This window comes from Amblyraja radiata, chromosome 2 (assembly GCF_010909765.2).
Source record: "Amblyraja radiata isolate CabotCenter1 chromosome 2, sAmbRad1.1.pri, whole genome shotgun sequence".
Lineage (NCBI taxonomy): Eukaryota > Metazoa > Chordata > Chondrichthyes > Rajiformes > Rajidae > Amblyraja > Amblyraja radiata.
The window spans coordinates 144819238-144840171 of record NC_045957.1 but is presented as its reverse complement, the minus strand read 5'-3'; the positions used below and the strand labels follow the sequence as shown (position 1 = coordinate 144840171).

At 43.6% G+C, this 20934-nt stretch overlaps 1 protein-coding gene across 1 annotated transcript in view; it reads right to left on the bottom strand.

Moving 5' to 3' along the window:
* LOC116985464 (NFX1-type zinc finger-containing protein 1-like) overlaps positions 1-20934 on the bottom strand; it is a 49388-nt gene that overhangs the window by 4263 nt on the left and 24191 nt on the right. Inside the window, 10 exon segments of the mRNA XM_033040250.1 lie at positions 1153-1248; positions 2242-2352; positions 3611-3756; positions 5607-5761; positions 8587-8726; positions 9689-9927; positions 10761-10920; positions 14541-14675; positions 18979-19127; positions 19942-20070. Coding sequence (XP_032896141.1) covers positions 1153-1248; positions 2242-2352; positions 3611-3756; positions 5607-5761; positions 8587-8726; positions 9689-9927; positions 10761-10920; positions 14541-14675; positions 18979-19127; positions 19942-20070 — 1460 coding nt within the window.

The following is a 20934-nucleotide window of genomic DNA, read 5'->3' as shown; positions in this document are numbered from 1 at the left end:
CATCTAGAGCAGCGGATGCAGTAGATGAGGTTGGAGGAGATACAGGTGAATCTTTGTCGCACCTATTGTCATTATAGAACCCTGTTTGATTCTGCTCTGCAGTCTTAATGGGGATTTGATGCTCAATTCTCTGGACCCGACCTCTCAGAATCAGAATACACAAAATAAAGCTGGGAAACAAGGAACAGGATTTGAGTATAGGAGCAGGGAGGTTCTACTGCAGTTGTACAGGGTCTTGGTGAGACCACACCTGGAGTATTGTGTACAGTTTTGGTCTCCTAAACTGAGGAAAGACATTCTTGCCATAGAGGGAGTACAGAGACGGTTCACCAGACTGATTTCTGGGATGTCAGGACATTCATATGAAGAAAGACTACATAGACTCGGCTTGTACTCGCTAGAATATAGAAGATTGAGGGGGGATCTTATAGAAACTTACAACATTCTTAAGGGGTTGGACAGGCTAGATGCAGGAAGATTGTTCCCGATGTTGGGGAAGTCCAGAACAAGGGGTCACAGTTTAAGGATAAGGGGGAAATCTTTTAGGACCGAGATGAGAATAACATTTTTCACACAATGAGTGGTGAATCTGTGGAATTCTCTGCCACAGAAGGTAGTTGAGGCCAGTTCATTGGCTATATTTAAGAGGTAGTTAGATGTGGCCCTTGTGGCTAAAGGGATCAGGGGGTATGGAGAGAAGGCAGGTACAGGATACTGTGTTGGATGATCAGCCATGATCATATTGAATGGCGGTGCAGGCTCGAAGGGCCGAATGGCCTACTCCTGCACCTATTTCTATGTTTCTATGAACTGCAGATGCTGGTTCAACAAAAATAGATACTAGTGTTTTAGAGTAACTCGGAAGGCCATGCAGCATCTCCGGAGATTATGGATAAAAGACATTTTGGGTCAGAACCCTTCTTCAGACTGATTGTAATAGGGGGGAGAAAAATGTAAAAGAAGTAGGGTCGGGTCAAACCTGGCAAATGATATGTAGATGCAGATGAGGGGATGGGGGGTTTTGCGGGGACTTGCATCATGATGTGGAAAATTAAACAAATCTTTTTCTTTTTAAATATGCTCGTGGAGGTTAACAGCTCACAGCGACTCAAATCCTAACTATTTTAGCATATTAGAATAAAATAAAAATACCTTAATGTTTTCATACTCCTTCACAGACTCAGTGTTTTTCAGTTTGTCATAGATGTGTGGTGTTATCAGTTTTGCGATTTCAGGGCGCATTCGATGCTAAACAGGAAGACAAAGCAAGGATATTATTTTTAAATGCCGACATGCATAAATCAATAAAGAAGGATAAGGGGAAACTAAAACACAAAGCTGTTGATATTTAAAGATTAAAAGCTTGTGTATTGAACATTTCAGAAATATTCTGTCAGCTCTATCCACCCCTCTCCACTCTGCAACTTAAAACTCTTGTGCAGGAAGGAGAAGTGAAAACACAACTTGTAGCCCTGTCCCACGGTACGAGTTCATTCCAAGAGCTCTCCCGAGTTAAAAAAAAAAAATCAGACTCAAGGTAAGCACAGAGAATGAACGTAGCGGGTACGTCGGAGCTCGGACACGTCTCTTAGCGCTAACGACAGGTATTTAGGAAGACTCGCTAACGGCAGGTAAATACGGGAAGACTCGTGAAGATTTTTTAACATGTTGAAAAATGTCCACAAGAGCCCCGAGTACCGACAAGTGGCCATTACCGTAAATCTCGGAGTTCGAATCAGGGCAAACTCGGGAGAACTCTTGGAACAAACTTGTACCGTGGGACAGGGCTTTTAAAACTAACTGGTTTTCTCACTTTTTCAACTCTGATAAAGAACCATTGACCCGACACATTAAACCAGTTTCTTTTTCCACAGACGTTGCTTGGCCTGCATTTTCTGCTTTAATTGCATACCAAAAGATCCTTTGACTCAAGTAAGAAATAACCCTACTATTTTATAACAAGCCAGCACAATTTTGATTTGACACTATTTTGATTTGGTACATGGGACTTTATCAAATCCTTTGACTCAATGTCTCTCTACCGCTCCCCACCCACTCACCCCCTGCTACAATCCGTCGCAGACCCCCTTTTAAATAGAAAACATGGCAAGGAAAGTTAAAGGAAGAAAGACATATCAATAGTTTAATAGCGAGGGGGAAGCAAACATTTATCACAAGGTTGAATTCAAATATATTCGCTTAATTGACATACATCAGAAACTGCCATTATGAGAAACTCACTTGGTAATCAAGTCGGACAAAGGGCACTTTCATTCGTATCAGCCGCTCAAATAAGGAGACTTCCAAGTTGAACTTTCTTGCCAGCTCATACACTGTTGCACTTGGACGCAGCTAAAAATAAAAGATGGCACGGCAGTGAGTCACCGAATGTTGAATATGCAGTGCAGTTTCAATTTGTATGGCAGGCCAGGGGAGAATTGAAGCATGTGAGTGAAGTGGCATGAACTCAATGGAAGGATGGGTGTGTGTTTGCAAAATGTTGCTAAACCCAGGCGAATAGTTGTGTGCTAGCCTCAGAAGCAAATCTATAATCACATATTACACTCATTATAGACTCCGTATAGACTCGGCTTGTACTCGCTAGAATTTAGAAGATTGAGGGGGGAATCTTATAGAAACGTACAAAATTCTTAAGGGGTTGGACAGGCTAGATGCAGGAAGATTGTTCCCGATGTTGGGGAAGTCCAGAATAAGGGGTCACAGTTTAAGGATAAAGGGGAAATCTTTTAGGACTGAGATAAGAAAAACATTTTTCGCACAGAGAGTGGTGAATCTCTGGAATTCTCTGCCACAGAAGGTAGTTGAGGCCAGTTCATTGGCTATATTTAAGAGGGATTTAGATGTGGCCCTTGTGGCTAAAGGGATCAGGGGGTATGGAGAGAAAGCAGGTACAGGATACTGTGTTGGATGATCAGCCATGATCATATTGAATGGCGGTGCAGGCTCGAAGGGCCGAATGGCCTACTCCTGCACCTATTTTCTATGTTCCACATACCTAGCACCCTTTGGTTAAAAAAGTTGCCCCTCAAACTCCAATGAAATCTTCCACCCCTCATACCCATGTCATCTGGTTCCTGATTCCCCAACTGTGGGTAAAGGTCTCTGTAGTAGTTGCTTCGTACATTCATAGGCCCGAGTATTGTGTTGAGTTTTGGGCACCATGTTATAGGAAAGATGTTGTAAAGCTGGAAAGGATACAGAGAAGATTTATGAGGATGTTGCCAGAACTCGAGGGCCTGAGTAGGGGAATCAAGAGCCAGAGGACTTGAGTTGAGGGTGAGGGGGGAAGATTTAATAGGAATCTGAGGGTTAGCTTTTTCACACAAAGGGTGGTAGGTGTATGGAACGATCTGGCAGAGAGAAAGTTAGACAGGTACATGGATAGGACGGGTTTAGAGGGATATGGGCCAAATGTAGGTAGGTGGGACTAGTGTAGATGGGACATGTTGGCTGGTGTGGGCAAATAGGGCCTAAATGCCTATTTCCATGCTGTAAGACTATCTATCGTCAATAGTGAAGATGGTTGTGAAGCATTGCAGCAGGATCTTGATCGGTTGGACAGGTGGGCCTTAACCACAATAATTCCTACCTGCTGATGGTCACCAATTAAAATGAGATGTTCACAGGCAGAGCTGAGAGTGGTGATGATGTGGGCTTCCAGGACTTCAGCTGCCTCCTCTACAATGACAATCTTTGGTTGAATATCTTGCAGCAGATTTCTGTATTTTGCAGCCCCTTCAAAAGAAAACAGTGGACATTCTTTTAATACACCAGTCTGAAGAAGGGTCTCGACCCAAAACGTCACCCATTCCTTCTCTCCAGAGATGCTGTCTGTCCCGCTGAGTTAATCCAGCATTTTGTGTCTATCTTCGCCTTTAATCTCTGTCAGAGGAGTGGTGGAAATAATTTCCTTTGTGTGAGTATAGTTTTTCGGCAGGAATAAGCTGAAATTATTTAAAAAGTTACACAAACTCATATCCCAAGATGCTGTGGGGCATTCAATCACATGATGAACTTTTAAAATAGCTGTATATTGAAAAGAGATATTTTACCATACTAATCATATGCTGACTGATCACGGTCATATAGCAGGAATCTGAGGAAAGACATTCTTGCCATAGAGGGAGTACAGAGAAGGTTTACCAGACTGATTCCTGGGATGTCAGGACTTTCATATGAAGAAAGACTGGATAGACTTGGCTTGTACTCTGTCTAGATGCAGGAAGATTGTTCCCGATGTTGGGGAAGTCCAGATCAAGGAGTCACAGTTTAAGGATAAGGGGGAAATCTTTTAGGACCGAGATGAGAAAAACATTTTTCACACAGAGAGTGGTGAATCTGTGGAATTCTCTGCCACAGAAGGTAGTCGAGGCCAGTTCATTGGCTATATTTAAGAGAGAGTTAGATGTGGCCCTTGTGGCTAAAGGGATCAGGGGGTATGGAGAGAAGGCAGGTACAGGATACTGAGTTGGATGATCAGCCATGATCATATTGAATGGCGGCGCAGGCTCGAAGGGCCGAATGGCCTACTCCTGCACATATTTTCTATGTTTCTATAATAGGTTGAGCAAGTTGAGGATAGTACAATAGTTATGTCAAGTTATCACAGGTGACATTTTCAATTGTCAAATTATAAGGGATTATGAAACTGATCATCAGGGAGAGTTCTGCACAAACTCACCTAAAATTAAAAAAAGTAATACATAGAGGAAAGCCTTTAAGGCAGCAACCGTCAAACGTAATCACCAGTACAGAAATAGGTTAGGACTTCATCCCTTGGTGCACAGGGGATAATAGATGTGTATAAGATCATGAGGGGAATAGATAGGGTTGATGCACAGAATCTTTTACCCAGGGTAGGGGAAACCAAGAATCAGAGGACATACGTTTAAGGTGAGAGAGGCAAGATTTAATAGGAACCTGAGGGACATCATTTATAACTCGCACGGTGGTGGGTATATGGACAAAGTAGTTGAGACAGGAATTACAACAGCTTGTAAAAGACACTTGGACAGGTACATAGATTGAATAGAATAGAATAGTTTCTTTATTGTCATTGTAACATGAACCATGTACAACGAAATTGTGGCTTGGAGATGTTTAGAGGGATATGTGGAAAACGGGACTGGCTTAGATGGGGTATCTTGGGTGGGATGGACAAGTTGGTATGAAGGGCCTGTTTCCCTGCTGTATATGACACTATAACTCTATGACTGACTGCACAGTGTTACGTTCCGCTTGCAAATCTACAGATAATTAAGTGGTAAACACCCTTCAGTAAGACTTGGAGAGACAATTAGCTAGAAATATTTCCCACACACAAATGACAACCCAAAGATCAACTCAATTTAAAAAAACTGACCTACTCCTCATTTCATTTAAATAATGGAAAGTGAAGGGTATTAATATATAGCATTGTCTATGGTGTCCTTTCAGAAAGACAAAAAATATCACATCAAAATAACCTTAAATGATAGATGCATTTTTCTGCATTGTAATGCAAATAATAAATGAAACAAATTAAGAATTGCATTTATAATATCCAAAAAACAAGCAATCCAGAACTCAGAACAAGTTTTGTGTACCTGTGGTGGTCATTCCAACAACTTTTGACTGTCGGAGTATCATTATTTCTTCTTGTGTTCTCAGCTCTGCAAGACGATTAACGATTTCCTGGTATTTCTGCTCATACTTCAATATTTCATGTTTGATTTTAACTTGGTACTTTGACAACCACAACCTATAAAAAGATCACCCCATCACACCAATATCCAGACAGATATAACTGATGAGCACGGCCCTAGTTCACAGGCATGAATTTGAAATTTGTGCTATCACTCCACTTTACTATGTTAAGTGGACTCTCTCTAACTTCTACAGGTGCACAGTAGAGAGCATGCTGACCGGTTGCATCGTGGCTTGGTTCGGCAACCTGAGCGCCCTGGAGAGGAAAAGACTACACAATGTAGTAAACACTGCCCAGTCCATCATCGGCTCTGACCTTCCTTCCATCGAGGGGATTTATCGCAGTCGCTGCCTCAAAAAGGCTGGCAGTATCATCAAAGACCCACACCATCCTGGCCACACACTCATCTCCCTGCTACCTCCAGGTAGAAGGTACAGGAGCCTGAAGACTGCAACGACCAGGTTCAAGAATAGCTACTTCCCCACAGCCATCAGGCTATTAAACCTGGCTCGGCCAAAACCCTGAACATTAATAACCCATTATCTGTTATTTGCACTTTATCAGTTTATTTATTCATGTGTGTATATATTTATATATAATGGTATATGGTCACACTGATCTGTTCTGTAGTCAATGCCTACTATGTTCTGTGTGCTGAAGCAAAGCAAGAATTTCATTGTCCTATCAGGGACAAATGACAATAAACTCACTTGAACTTGAAAAAGTCACATTTCTGATATGCAACGGGATATAGAACCAATATCTGGGGGCGTATGATTTGCAGATTTCCGACTGTCCGGCACATGGAAGTAAATAAGAGTATTGCCTTTTCAAACAGTGTCACACTGTAAGATGCAATTATTTACCTTTTACAAGGAACTCGGTTGAGTGATATATTTGTGGACTTGTGAATTTACTGGAGAGTTCTTTTTCTATTTGCTTGGATTAAAAATGGCACTCATGGTGCAATTAGACTTTGGTGCATGATGTCTTTGAAATAACTGACACCATGATTTTCATTGGTCTACTGGACCAAGTGGGGGGGGGGGGGGGGGCGCGGGGGCGTGGAGTTGGAGCTCACCTCGGAGACAGGCGCCCTCCAGAGCCAATCACCCCCCACAAGGAAAGTTATGCAATTTATGGAGGCAAACAATCATCCCCACATGGGGGGCAGCTGAGAGGGGGGGGGGCAAGAATCAAGAGAATTATCATATGTCCCAGTTAGGACAATGAGATTCTTGCTAGCTTGGCTGTAGGGATGAAGCTGTTCCTGAACCTGGACGTTAGTTTTCAGGCTCCTGTAACTTCTTCCCGATGGCAATGGTGAAATGAGTGTGTGGCCAGGATGGTGTGGGTCTTTCATGATGTGGGCTGCCTTCGAGCGGGGGTGGTGAAATGAGTGTGTGGCCAGGATGGTGTGGGTCTTTCATGATGTGGGCTGCCTTCGAGCGGGGGTGGTGAAATGAGTGTGTGGCAGGGATGGTGTGGGTCTTTCATGATGTGGGTGCCATTTTGAAACGGGGGGGACGTATAAAATCCGGGGGGGGGGCGGGGGGAGTGGTGTGGTGAAATTAGTGTGTGGCCAGGATGGTGTGGGTCTTTCATGATGTGGGTGCCATTTTGAAGCGGGGGGGGACGTATAAAATCCGGGGGGGGGGGGGGTTGGTGGTGAAATGAGAGTGTGGCCAGGATGGTGTGGACCTTTGATGATGTTGGGTGCCATTTTGAGGCAGCAGGGTGGGGGGGGGGGGGACGTATAAAATCCGGGGGTGGGGTGGTGTGGTGAAATGAGAGTGTGGCCAGGATGGTGTGGACCTTTGATGATGTTGTGTGCCATTTTGAGGCAGCAGGGTGGGGGGGAGTGGGGGAGGGGGCTGTGAATAACCCGGGGGGCGATGGTGTGGCACTTGGCAACTTGAGAGGCCATTGTGATTGGTGCACTGAGAGTGGCATTGTGATCTCATCAATGGAAGCTCCTGGAAAAAAAGTCTGCCTGTGAGAAGCTGCAGTTACCGTTGGCAACGTCCCATTGTGATGTCATTTGTAAATGAGATCCATTGTGATTGGACCTCTGCGAGTGGCATTGTGACATCATCATTGAATTCTGCTGGAAAAAGGCTGTCTGTGAGAAGTGTCTTTTGGCTTTATGGTTAAACTTTAATCATGAATAACTTGCGAAATATAGCATGAAATGTGAAGGGAGCCCATTTATTGCGTCGCCCGGGTTAACGCGAGTAATAATCTGGAAACATTTCAACTGTAGCAGGTAGTGTTTTGACAAACGTAGAAAAACACATACGGAAACACACACACACACATACATACAAGATGAGTGTTTATGCGTATATATAGATAAATGTCATTTAGGAAGAGAAATGTATTGTTCTTCGCCAATCTAACTTACACATGACATCTGACCCAATAGATAGGCATGGGGCTAACTCCAAAATAAACTAGTAAGCCACTCAGTTGTATAGGTATTGGTGAGGCCATCTTTAGAATATTGTGTTCAGTACTGGGTGCCATGTTATAGGAAAGATGTTGTCAAGCTGGAAAGGGTACAGAGAAAATTGACAAGGATGTTGCCAGGACTCGAGGGTCTGAGCTACAGGGAAAGGTTTAGTAGACTGGAACTCTATTCCTTGGAGGGCAGGAGCACGAGGGGTGATCTATAGAGGTGTATAAATATAGAATGTTCCAGTATCCTTCCACACTCTACAGACGCTCAGGTTTGTAGGATAATTGGCTTCGGTAAAGATTGTAGACAGTTCCTAGTGTGTTGGATGGTGCTAGTGTACGGGGATCGCTGTTCAGCGCAGGCTCGGTGGGACGAAGGGGCTGTTTCTGTGCTGTATCTCTACTAAACCAAATGATCTAACCTGTACAGTCGCCAGCGATCAACCATGTCAAGATCCCAGATATTGACTATTTTTGTGGCTTCATCTTCTGACATGATGTCTGGGAGTTGCAACTGGTGCTTCATCTTTCTTTTCATTTTCGCCATGCTTTCTTTGGTGACCTTTACAAAACAGAAAAAAAGGGACTTGTGAGGTGATCATTTTGTCAAACAATGGCCACACATTTAGTTTATCTTATTATTATTATCACATGTACGGAGATACAATGAAAAGCTTATGGTTGCATGCTATCCAGTAAAAACAAACTGTACAGTAAACCCTTGTTATTACAGATCTCTTTATAGTAGATTTCAGTTATAGAGGATGTATCTGCAAAGCTTCACTGCCAGGCCAGACTGCCTCCCTGACCCCTTTTAGGCCGGGCCGCCAATGCTACTCTCGGCTCGGCCCGCACAGCCTCTCTGCTCGTTTCTAAGGCGGACCTACCAACCTTCACCACCAGGCTGGGTTGCTGACACCAGCCTTCACCGCCTCTTCAAAGGTCAGAGCTATGGCCACAAATGCTGGCCCACACAGTTCCCTCAGCCATTTCATTGTTATCCTGGGCAATATTTATTTGCCTGCCCTGCAATACTAAAGCTGATTCTCATCTTATTCTCACAGCAATGTGTGTTTGAAGAAGGACCTCGACCCGAAATGTCACCTATCCATGTTCCCCAGAGATACTGCCTGACCTGCTGAGTTCCTCCAGCACTTGTTGACCTTTTGTGTTTGAACTCACTATGCTGAACTTGCCTGCCTCCTTTACCAGAGTATAACACTAACAACATTGTATAATTGCTAATTATAATTAGTAATTATACTAATTTGCTGCTAATTAGCGACTACAGTTGCTAATGTAACTAATTATAGTTGATTATAACTACCCAGCCCCCCCCCCCCCCCCTCCACCACAACCGGGCATTGAAGGAACAGACCCAACGGGTCTGCACGGTCTAGTATATATTATAACTCTAGAGAGCATATGTAGCCGCTCCCTCTACATGACTTTCCTTAAAGTGCAACATTGTATGTCAGCTGTTTGGCAATGTCCACGACCTACAAATGAATCCAAAAATCATACCTGCCATTCACCACCATCTTGGTTCTTAGACTGGGATTTCAAAGGGGGTGCATCCTCGTTGGGATTGAATGCCAGAAATTGTTTTTCCAACGCAGCCCGGCGTGCACGTGCATTTTGAATTTGTTTCTGCAGGTCATCCTCATCAATCATTCTCTCCGCTTGTATCAGTTCTGCCTCCACAGTCACCTTAATCAGCTCATCATCGTCACCCCCCTCATCAATCAGGTCACTGAGGTTTCCTGCAATCAGCAAAGATTAGCAGGATCAAACTTTTAGTGGGGGAAACAAATTATTTGATAAAACTGAAAAAAAGTTCACTAACCGAGGAGAAAACAACATTGAGAGATGTTTATATGTAGGAGGGAACTGCAGATGCCGGTTTAAATCGTAGACAAAATGCTGGAGTAACTCAGCGGGACAGGCAGAGAAGGAATGGGTGACGTGAATCTGTGGAATTCTCTGCCAGTTGGGGAAGTCCAGATCAAGGAGTCACAGTTTAAGGATAAGGGGGAAGTCTTTTAGGACCGAGATGAGAAAAACATTTTTTCACACAGGTGAATCTGTGGAATTCTCTGCCACAGAAGGTAGTTGAGGCCAGTTCATTGGCTATATTTAAGAGGGAGTTAGATATGGCCCTTGTGGCTAAAGGGATCAGGGGGTATGGAGAGAAGGCAGGTACAGGATACTGAGTTGGATGATCAGCCATGATCATATTGAATGGCGGTGCAGGCTCGAAGGGCCGAATGGCCTACTCCTGCACCTATTTTCTATGTTTCTATGTTTCGGGTCTTCAGACTGATGTCGGGGGAGAGGGAGGTACATGGATGCATAAGGCATGAAAACAGGATAAGGGATGGAAAATGTACAATAGATCTTTGTTAGCAGGGAGACGGTAACAACAAAGCAAACAAGAGATAAAATGTACTCGGCAGACATGTTTAAAATAAATGCAAGAGTTTCAATAACTTCCATGATTAACATTTTTCTACTTAAAATTCTAGAAACACTATTATTTTTAAGTTGTATTTTGACCAGAATTACAATCTTGTTCAAAGTTGGATGTTCTATTTACCTAGGTCTCCCTCAGTAACACTTGAGGCAGTTTCATCCCAGTCATCTTCTTTGGACTGTTGTTGTGTTGCTTTGGTTGCGAAATAAAATTTGTGTGCTGAGGTCAACTTTAACCATTCCAGAATATCATATCTCTTCGATGGATTATATAGAGAGCCCACCTTAAAACATAAATCATCTCCTTATGTTAACACTTAATTTCCCTTTCATTTTCCCCCTGATTCGGGAGGCCATTGGGTCCATGCTGGCTATCAGACATTCACATCCATCCCACTCCACACTTATTCTCCTCTAACCTATTCTCCCTCACATGCCCATCAACTCCACTTTGATTTTCCTACCACACTTGAACACCAGGGACAATTTACTGCAGTCAATTAGTTTTATTTTAGTTTAGTAATACAGCGAGAAATAGGCACCGAGTCGCTGCCGATCACCCGTTCACACAACTTCCATGTTATTCCACTTTCCTTACGCATTAGGCCAATTAACCTACAAACTCGCACATCTTTGGGATATGGAAGGAAACCGACGCGGTCACCGGGAGAACGTTCAAACTCCACACAAACAGCACCCGAGGTCAGGATCAGACCCGGGTCTCTGGCACTGAGGCAGCAACTCTACCAGCTGTGCCACTGTGCTGCACAGTAGCTCTTCCCACATGGTCACAGAAAAAACATACAATCTCCACAAAGTTTTCAGTTGTCTCTGTACTGAAAACATACAAACTTTCCGTTGTCTCTTTACTGTAACTTTTCATTGTCTCTGTACTGTACACTGCACAATGACAATGAAGATTGAATCTGAATCTGAATCTGACATACAACAGCTCCTGAGGTCTGGATCAAACTCTGTGGCTTGAGCTATAAGCCACAGCACTACTTGCTGAGCCAGTGTGCCATTCATTAGCAAATATTTTCACTAAAACTGTCATTTAGTGAAATTGGCTTTAGATCCTTTCTTTCTCCAAAGGGTTCATTCAGTTCAGTTTATTGTCACGTGTATCGAGATACAGCGAAAAGCTTTTGTTGCGTGCTACTCAATCAGCAGAAAGACAATACATGATTCCAATTGAGCCATCCACAGTGTACAGATGTATGGGAAGTGAATAACATTTAGTGCAAGATAAATCCAGTAAAGTCCGATCAAAGATAGTCCGAGGTATCTGAGAGAAGATTGAGAAGTAAGAAATGTTGGTGTCGGAGTAGAGATTTAAAAGTGTGGAGCGATTGTAATGTGTGATTGCAGATCCGTTTTGGTGACTAGCACCTGGGTCAGAAATAGTCACCTGGGTTGGATGCCATCTTAGAAGCATCTTACGTAATCACATAGCCATAGATTAACATCCAAATAGCAACAGAGCTAGATAGATGGCCCTGAGAGAGCCAATCACCATCAAACAAGTGAGCAAGATCAGTTTAACACTACGGGTGAACAGTAAGGAGTTCGAGATGTTTTTAACAATGAGATTGGTAATGTATATTTTGAATGAAAAATGATAACTTGAGAAGAGCCAAATTCAAACCTCCGTGCTCAATGGCCTATGTTGGCTATGAATGGCCAGAGATTTGAACAGGAGGAGGCCAATTCTGGAGTATGGTGTACAATTTTGGTCGCCAAATTATAGGAAAGATGTCAACAAAATAGAGAGAGTACAGAGGAGATTTACTAGAATGTTGCCTGGGTTTCAGCAACTAAGTTACAGAGAAAGGTTGAACAAGTTAGGTCTTTATTCTTTGGAGCGCAGAAGGTTAAGGTGGGACTTGATAGAGGTCTTTAAAATGATGAGAGGGATAGACAGAGTTGACGTGGATAAGCTTTTCCCACTGAGAGTAGGGAAGTTCAAACAAGAGGACATGATTTGAGAATTAAGGGACAGAAGTTTAGGGATAACATGAGGGGGAACATCTTTACTCAGAGAGTGGTGGCTGTGTGGAATGAGCTTCCAGTGAAGGTGGTGGAGGCAGGTTCGATTTTATCATTTAAAAATAAATTGGATAGGTATATGAACAGGAAAGGAATGGAAAGTTATGTTCTGAGTGTAGGTAGATGGGACTAGGGGAGAATAAGTGTTCGGCACGGACTAGAAGGGCCGAGATGGCCTGTTTCCGTGCTGTAATTGTTATATGGTTATATGGTTACATGTAAAAGTCTGCTTGCAGGATGATACAATTGAAACTTAACGCAATGTCCAAAGGGAGCAAGTGACCCAGAATTTCCTTATGCCACTCTGGTGGATGTGCTACACCCACTTTATTGTGTCAAGCATCCTGGTCACAATGTTCTATCATGACATTACCTGCAATGGACAGGATTTGCCCATAATAAAAGTCGCAAAAGATCTTTCTTTAGCATTGCAGGGCTAGCAGAAGATATCAGGTAGGCCAAGGGTGACCTCAACCCCAGAAGCAGTGAGGGGTCAGGAGCAGCGTGTGACAATGGAGGATTAGACTAGGAGGAGATTAAGGAAATGGGCACGGTCAGGAGAAAGGACATATTAGAGGAGTAGAACACATGATTGTGTAGCGGTGGAAGTCTGGGCTAGGATACAAGAAGACAGTAATAGTCAGAGGTTCAATCAGGATCTAAAGAATATTCTTAGCGCAAGCTATGGGAGCAAACTAAGACAAAGGCTTGAAAGACGCCTCATTTGACAGATGATCAAAGCCTTGGATCCACAGCCATAGAACAAGCGATGGCACGGTTGTGCAGCACCGGAGACCCAGGTTCGATACTGACCACGGTTGCTGCCTGTACAGAGTTCGTACGTTTCCCCCCCATGACCACGTTGGTTTTTTCCAGGTGGTCCAATTTCCTCCCACATTCCAAAGACGTATAGGTTTGTAGGTTAATTGGCTTTGGTAAGAATTGTAAATTGTTCCTAGTGTGTTGGATAGTGTTAGTGTACGGGGTGATCGCTGGTCGGCATGGACTCGGTGGGCAGAAGGGCCTGTTTCCGTGCTATATCTCTAAATTAAACTAAAGTAGGTGAAATTGAGTCGCTTTTAAATTATTCAGAACCAGACATCAATATTCCTGCTTCAGACATGCTTTCATTAAATATTTTATCTTGGATGTTGCTTGTTACCCAAGCAACATCAGAATGTGAAATGTTTAAGTAGAAACTGCAGATGCTGAAAAAAAATCGAAGGTAGACAGAAATGCTGGAGAAACTCAGCGGGTGAGTCAGCATCTATGCTGTGAAGGAATAGGCGACGTTTCGGGTCTGAAGAAGGGTTTCGACCCGAAACGTCGCCTATTCCTTCGCTCCATAGATGCTGCCTCACCCGCTGAGTTTCAACAGCATTTTTGTCTACCTTCAGAATGTGAAATGTACACTTTGGACATACGCTTCTGAGATGCCCAACCACTTCTGAGTTTAGAAGCTACACAATTCCTAATTGTGATTTAGATAAGATTTCTTGAGGTTTGATTTTTTAACTCTGTGACTTTACAAGAAGTCAATAACTTGATCAATGAATAGTTGGGACTCATAATTTTGAGTTATTTTGAGTTATCTTGGCTGGTTTGTTGGAAAAACAGGTAGTGGAGAATCTGGAAGAGCAGAGAATGGAATTTTGTGTGGATTGAAAATTGCGGAGTGAAATTTGACATGACTGCAGAGTGACGGGGAAAAAATATGTTGCAAAGTATAAAGGGAGAAGGTGAATGATAATGGAAAATATGTGGTAAAATATAGGCAGTAATATTTGTCCCCTGGCAACTCAAATTATATTCCTGCTCGTATATGTAGATCTAAATCAGGAGACAGCATTCTCACCTGTAGACTCTTCAAGTGATTCGGTTGAATGTATTCCGATAAGATGCATAACTTAAGGACTCCCTTTGCACTTGCTTCCAAAGACACAGCCAATAATTCAATATCCTGCACGATCGCTTTGCTTTCTTCAATCAGCTGCAAGAATAAGGATTTCTGAGGTGAAGACATTTGGATCATAACGTGCAATGTGCTTTTCCCATTCTTTCCGAAATGCCAATGACTTTAATACCCATGCAATTCCGCCAGCCATCAAGAAAGGAGGTAAATAACAGAAGCATAGAATATATGAGAGGCCATTTGGCCCATCATGCCTCTTCCAAATGAAAACAAATTAACTCAACCTTAATCCCGCCTTTAAAGTCAAATACAATTTAAGTGCACTTTAATTATTATCTAAATGGTGGCCGATTAGGAAAGGGGGAGATGCAACGAGACCTGGGTGTCATGGTACACCAGTCATTGAAAGTAGGCATGCAGGTGCAGCAGGCAGTGATGAAGGCGAATGGTATGTTAGCATTCATAGCAAAAGGATTTGAGTATAGGAGCAGGGAGGTTCTACTGCAGTTGTACAGGGTCTTGGTGACACCACACCTGGAGTATTGCATACAGTTTTGGTCTCCTAATCTGAGGAAAGACATTCTTGCCATAGAGGGAGTACAGAGAAGATTCACCAGACTGATTTCTGGGATGGCAGGACATTCATATGAAGAAAGACTGGTTGACTCGGTTTATATTCACTAGAATTTAGAAGATTGAGGGGGGATCTTATAGAAACTTACAAAATTCTTAAGGGGTTGGACAGGCTAGATGCAGGAAGATTGTTCCCGATGTTGGGGAAGTCCAGAACAAGGGGTCACAGTTTAAGGATAAGGGGGAAATCTTTTAGGACCGAGATGAGGAAAACATTTTTCACACAGAGAGTGGTGAATCTCTGGAATTCTCTGCCACAGAAGGTTGTTGAGGCCAGTTCATTGGCTATATTTAAGAGGGAGTTAGATGTGGCCCTTGTGGCTAAAGGGATCAGGGGGTATGGAGAGAAGGCAGGTACAGGATACTGAGTTGGATGATCAGCCATGATCATATTGAATGGCGGTGCAGGCTCGAAGGGCCGAATGGCCTACTCCTGCACCTATTTTCTATGTTTCTATGTTTAAATATGGGGAGTATTTCTGCTTCTATAAAGGGCCTGTACCACGAGCATGCGAGTGCATGCGGCAAGCGCCACCAAACCAGAAGCGGGGGCCGCGCGGAGGTCGAGTGATCCCGTGCGAGTTGATGTGAAGTTTGAGCAAAGTCCGCGGGAGGTTCGCGCTAGGCGTATGCCGTCAAGACGCTGCGTACGCCCGTCGGGGCAGTGCGTACGGCCTAAATGCGGCTGCGGGCCGGCAGGCCGTATGCCGCGCTGAATTTTTGAACAGTGTCAGTTTTTCGGAGCCCCGCGCGATGTCAGGACCAGCCCTGCACAACTCCATACGTCTCCAGTGATCGAAGTGGGACCGGCCCCGCGAGGCCGTACGGCTCAAACGACCACGTTAGATCGCGCTTGCCACATGCAGTCACATGCTCGTGGGACCGGCCCTTTACTCTTTCAGGCAGTCAATTCTTGACCATGACCCCATACAGTGGCGATAGTGAAGAATTGACTCCTTGGAAGAGTAATAAAGAGGCAGAAATCCTTTCCGTATTTAAAATGCCCTTAAATGTTCCCCCACTGTATGGATGAAAACATTGTTTTCTTGTACTTCTAACAATGATGTCAAATCTATGCCTTCTGGTTTTTGTTTCTACTGTTGAGGGAATACGCTCTTCCCAGTTATTCTTTCAAGATTCCTTATAATATTATGCACCTCAGTTACATCACTCCTTAGCTTACTCTGCTCCAAAGGAAAAAAAATACAAACAAGTTAGTCAGGTTCACATGTTCCCTCAACAAATAGCTGACCATCCCCGAATATTCTTTGCCTTTCTAAATGAACATTAATCTTGCCCAATAATTTGTAAACCATTGGAATGGTTGTCAAAGCATATACAAGCAGTAAAGAAGTGAGGTCTGAAACCAGGAGATATTAATATATAACTGACCGAAGAATCAAGGACAATGTAGTTTATTGTCATGTTTACCGAGGTACAGTGAAATGCTTTAACTCACAACTGGATATTTTTTTTAAAGCTGTAAAAAGATTTGAAAACAGCAATGGCAAGAACATAGAAAATAGGTGCAGGAGTAGGCCATTTGGCCCTTCGAGCCTGCACCGCCATTCAATATGATCATGGCTGATCATCCAACTCAGTATCCTGTACCTGCCTTCTCTCCATACCCCCTGATCCCTTTAGCCACAAGGGTCACATCTAACTCCCTCTTAAATATAGCCAATGAACTGGCCTCAACTACCTTCTGTGGCAGAGAATTCCAGAGATTCACCACTCCCTGTGTGAAAAATGTTTTCCTCATCTCAGTCCTAAAAGATTTCCCTCATCCTTAAACTGTGACCCCTTGTTCTGGACTTCCCCAACATCGGGAACAATCTTCCTGCATCTAGCCTGTCCAACCCCTTAAGAATTTTATAAGTTTCTATAAGATCCCCCCTCAATCTTCTAAATTCTAGCGAGTACAAACCGAGTCTATTCAGTCTTTCTTCATATGAACATACCATTCGCTTTCTTCACTGCTTCACCTGCATGCCTACTTTTAATGACTGGTGTACCATGACACCCAGGTCTCGTTGCATCTTAGATTAGATTAGATTAGATTAGGTTAGATTTGTTTATTGTCATTCAGACCTTTCGGTCTGAACGAAACTTTGTTTCCCTGCAGTCATACATATAATAAAAAAATGACAAGAACACACAATCAACACAGATTTAACATCCATAAGGCAAAATCTTAAAATCTCCCCTTTTCCTAATCGGCCACCATTCAGATAATAGTCTACTTTCCTGTTTTTGCCACCAAAGTGGATAACCTCACATTTATCCCCTTTATACTGCAACTGCCATGCATTTGCCCACTCACCCAGCCTATCCAAGTCACCTTGCAGCCTCCTAGCATCCTCCTCACAGCTAACACTGCCCCCCAGCTTCGTGTTATCCGCAAACTTGGAGATGTGGAATTCAATTCCCTCGTCCAAATCATTAATATATATTGTAAATAGCTGGGGTCCCAGCACTGAGCCTTGCGGTACCCCACTAGTCACTGCCTGCCAGTGTGAAAAGTACCTGTTTACTCCTACTCTTTGCTTCCTGTCTGCCAGCCAGTTCTCTATCCACATCAATACTGAACCCCCAATACCATGTGCTTTAAGTTTGTATACTAATCTCTTATGTGGGACCTTGTCGAAAGCCTTCTGAAAGTCCAGATATAACACATCCACTGGTTCTCCCTTATCCACTCTACTAGTTACATCCTCGAAAAATTCTATAAGATTCGTCAGACATGATTTACCTTTCATAAATCCATGCTGACTTTGTCCAATGATTTCACCACTTTCCAAATGTGCTGCTATCCCATCTTTAATAACTGATTCTAGCAGTTTCCACACTACCGACGTTAGACTAACTGGTCTGTAATTCCCCGTTTTCTCTCTCCCTCCTTTTTTTAAAAGTGGGGTTACATTAGCTACCCTACAATCCTCAGGAACTACTCCAGAATCTAAAGAGTTTTGAAAAATTATCACTAATGCATCCACTATTTCTGGGGCTACTTCCTTCAGTACTCTGGGATGCAGCCTATCTGGCCCTGGGGATTTATCGGCCTTTAATCCATTCAATTTACCTAACACCACTTCCCGGCTAACCTGGATTTCACTCAGTTCCTCCATCTCATTGGATAAACACTCAAAAATGAAACAAACTTGGAGGAGTAAGAAGGAAAAGATTAGGACTAATTGAATATCACTTTCCAAAACCCAACACTAGCACAATCTGTGCTGCAAGATTCTACAAGGTCAAAATCTCTCCACACACTGTACTGTACGATCCCTGGAGCAGGGTCGTACATTGCCCAGCACGGCTTCATGGCCGTGGGACATTCCAGCGCCCGCCGGGGGCTCCAACTTTGTGACATTTAGACCGGGAGCGGGGCCGTAAATCGCCCGGCACGGCCTAAATTGGCCGTGGGACTTATCATCGCCCGCCTGGGGCTTGGACATCGGGAGAGACATGGAGAACAGGGGAGAGAAAAGACTTTGCCTTCCATCACAGTGGGTTCACTGTGATGGATGTTTGTGTGAATTAAATTGTGTGTATGTCCAGGAAATTGTCTTTGTTTGTATGGCTGTGGAAACAGAATTTCGTTTGAGTCTCACTGAGGCTCAAATGACAATAAATTGTATTGTATTGTATTGTATTGTACTCCTCTTCTGAAATTCAGTTTCATTTTAGCTATTTAATTTCTTCACTAAAATAAGTACAAGTGTAAACATTTCCTCATCAAACCTACCATAGGATACATGCATTTCATATACTTGGGGAGATTTCTCCTGAAGGCAGTCTGCTTTCTTAACGCGTGCAAATTAAAATCGGCTAGAATTTTACTGTCGCTCCTTCCTCCAACTCTGACCAGCCCAGTTTCCAGAAAGTTGTGGATTCCTAAAATGACAATATAGTTTCATTAGCACTTTCTTTTGAGCTGGTAGAAGGCAAGTTGTGGAATTGATCATGTACACATTTTGCTGCACTATGATGGTGAAAAATACATGCTTAATTAAATTGTTGCATCCATCCAACATTGAAAAGATGATGAAGCAATCTATACTGTTACTAAAACACTCATCTTGTCCTCTTCCGGTTTTCGTTTTTTTTTTAAATTTGCGCAAAAATGGTACCGTATATCGCTAGGATTTTTCACCACCTTATTCACCATTTTCCTCTGCTCCAAGCACACCAAGTTTTGTTCCGATCAGTGGACTATTACAAAAGTTATGATGGTTTAAATAAATTGTGAGTTCAGCAGATTGGTCTTCTCGCCTGTCAGTCACCATGAAGGCAACGCCTCTTACGACACGGGGGCGAGGAGAATAAAGACCTGGAGGCGGAGCTCAGTCCACAAGCCATGCTGATTGAGTCCACAAGAGTGGAGGCGGGTCAGCCGTTGTGTGGAGTCGTGTCAGCCGCCGTGTGGAGGCGGGGCAGCTGTCGTGTGGAGCTGGGAGGTGTTGTGTGGTGCTGCAGCCAGTGGCTGCTGAGTGCCTCCCCCCCCCCCCCCCACACCCCCCTTTGCCCCTCCCCGTTCCACCCCACACACCCCTCCCAAACATACAACCCCCCCTCCCCAACACTCCCCATCCCCCACACCATGGTGGAATATTGCATTGGGGAACGGGTTGTGTTGGGGGACCAGGCGTCTCGTGTGACTGGGACCCAATGGGCCCCACTTAGTCTAGTATATATTAAACCCACTAACCTTCCAAAAACTGGTCCAATGCATGATTTGTGTAGCAGACCACCAATATAGGGGAACCAGTAGCGGACTTCCAAATATCTATGTTGGACAGGAGAACGCTGACAATTTTCAGTCCCAAAAATGTCTTTCCTGCAAGGTGAGAATCAAGTCATTAATAAATGATTTTTTTTCAAATGAATAGGTAGTTAAAACATAGGCTAAGGTAGTTTTCCTGCCTCAAACCTGATTTTATCAGCAGGAGGGGGGGGGGGGGGGGGGGGGGGAGGGGGGAGGGGGGGAGGGGGGGGGGGGGGGAGGGGGGGGGTCAGGTATCAAAAAAGGTGAAGGGTGGCTATCTGATGGGAACAGGTGCTAGCACAACATTTAAGATACATTTGTACAGGTACAATGGATAGAGTAGGTTTAGAGGGTTTGTGTAGAAGGGGCATGTTCGTCGGTGTGGGCAAGTTGGGCCAAAGCCTCTGTTTCCACGCTGTATGATTAGTTGCTAATCTTGCTCTTTGTTTAGCATATGCTTGCAAATAGATACATTAGGAGCTAGCACAGAGGAAATAATACAGATGTGAGTGAATGAACTAATGGAAACTGTGTTACCTCAGTGCTCACTAATTGGAGCTTGCTGTTTTTCAAGCAGCAATAATGACACAATAATGAAATACTTTAATACCTCCAGAGAAAGTGAAGGGCTTTTTAAAATGATTTGACTATATTCAAAGCAAAGAGTTATGGAAACATAGAAAATAGATGCAGGAGTAGGCCATTCGGCCCTTCGAATCTGCACCGCCATTCAATATGATCATGGCTGATCATCCAACTCAGTATCCCGTACCTGCCTTCTCTCCATACCCCCTGATCCCTTTAGCCACAAGGGCCACATCTAACTCCCTCTTAAATATAGCCAATGAACTGGCCTCAACTACCTTCTGTGGCAGAGAATTCCAGAGATTCACCACTCTCTGTGTGAAAAATGTTTTCCTCATCTCGGTCCTAAAA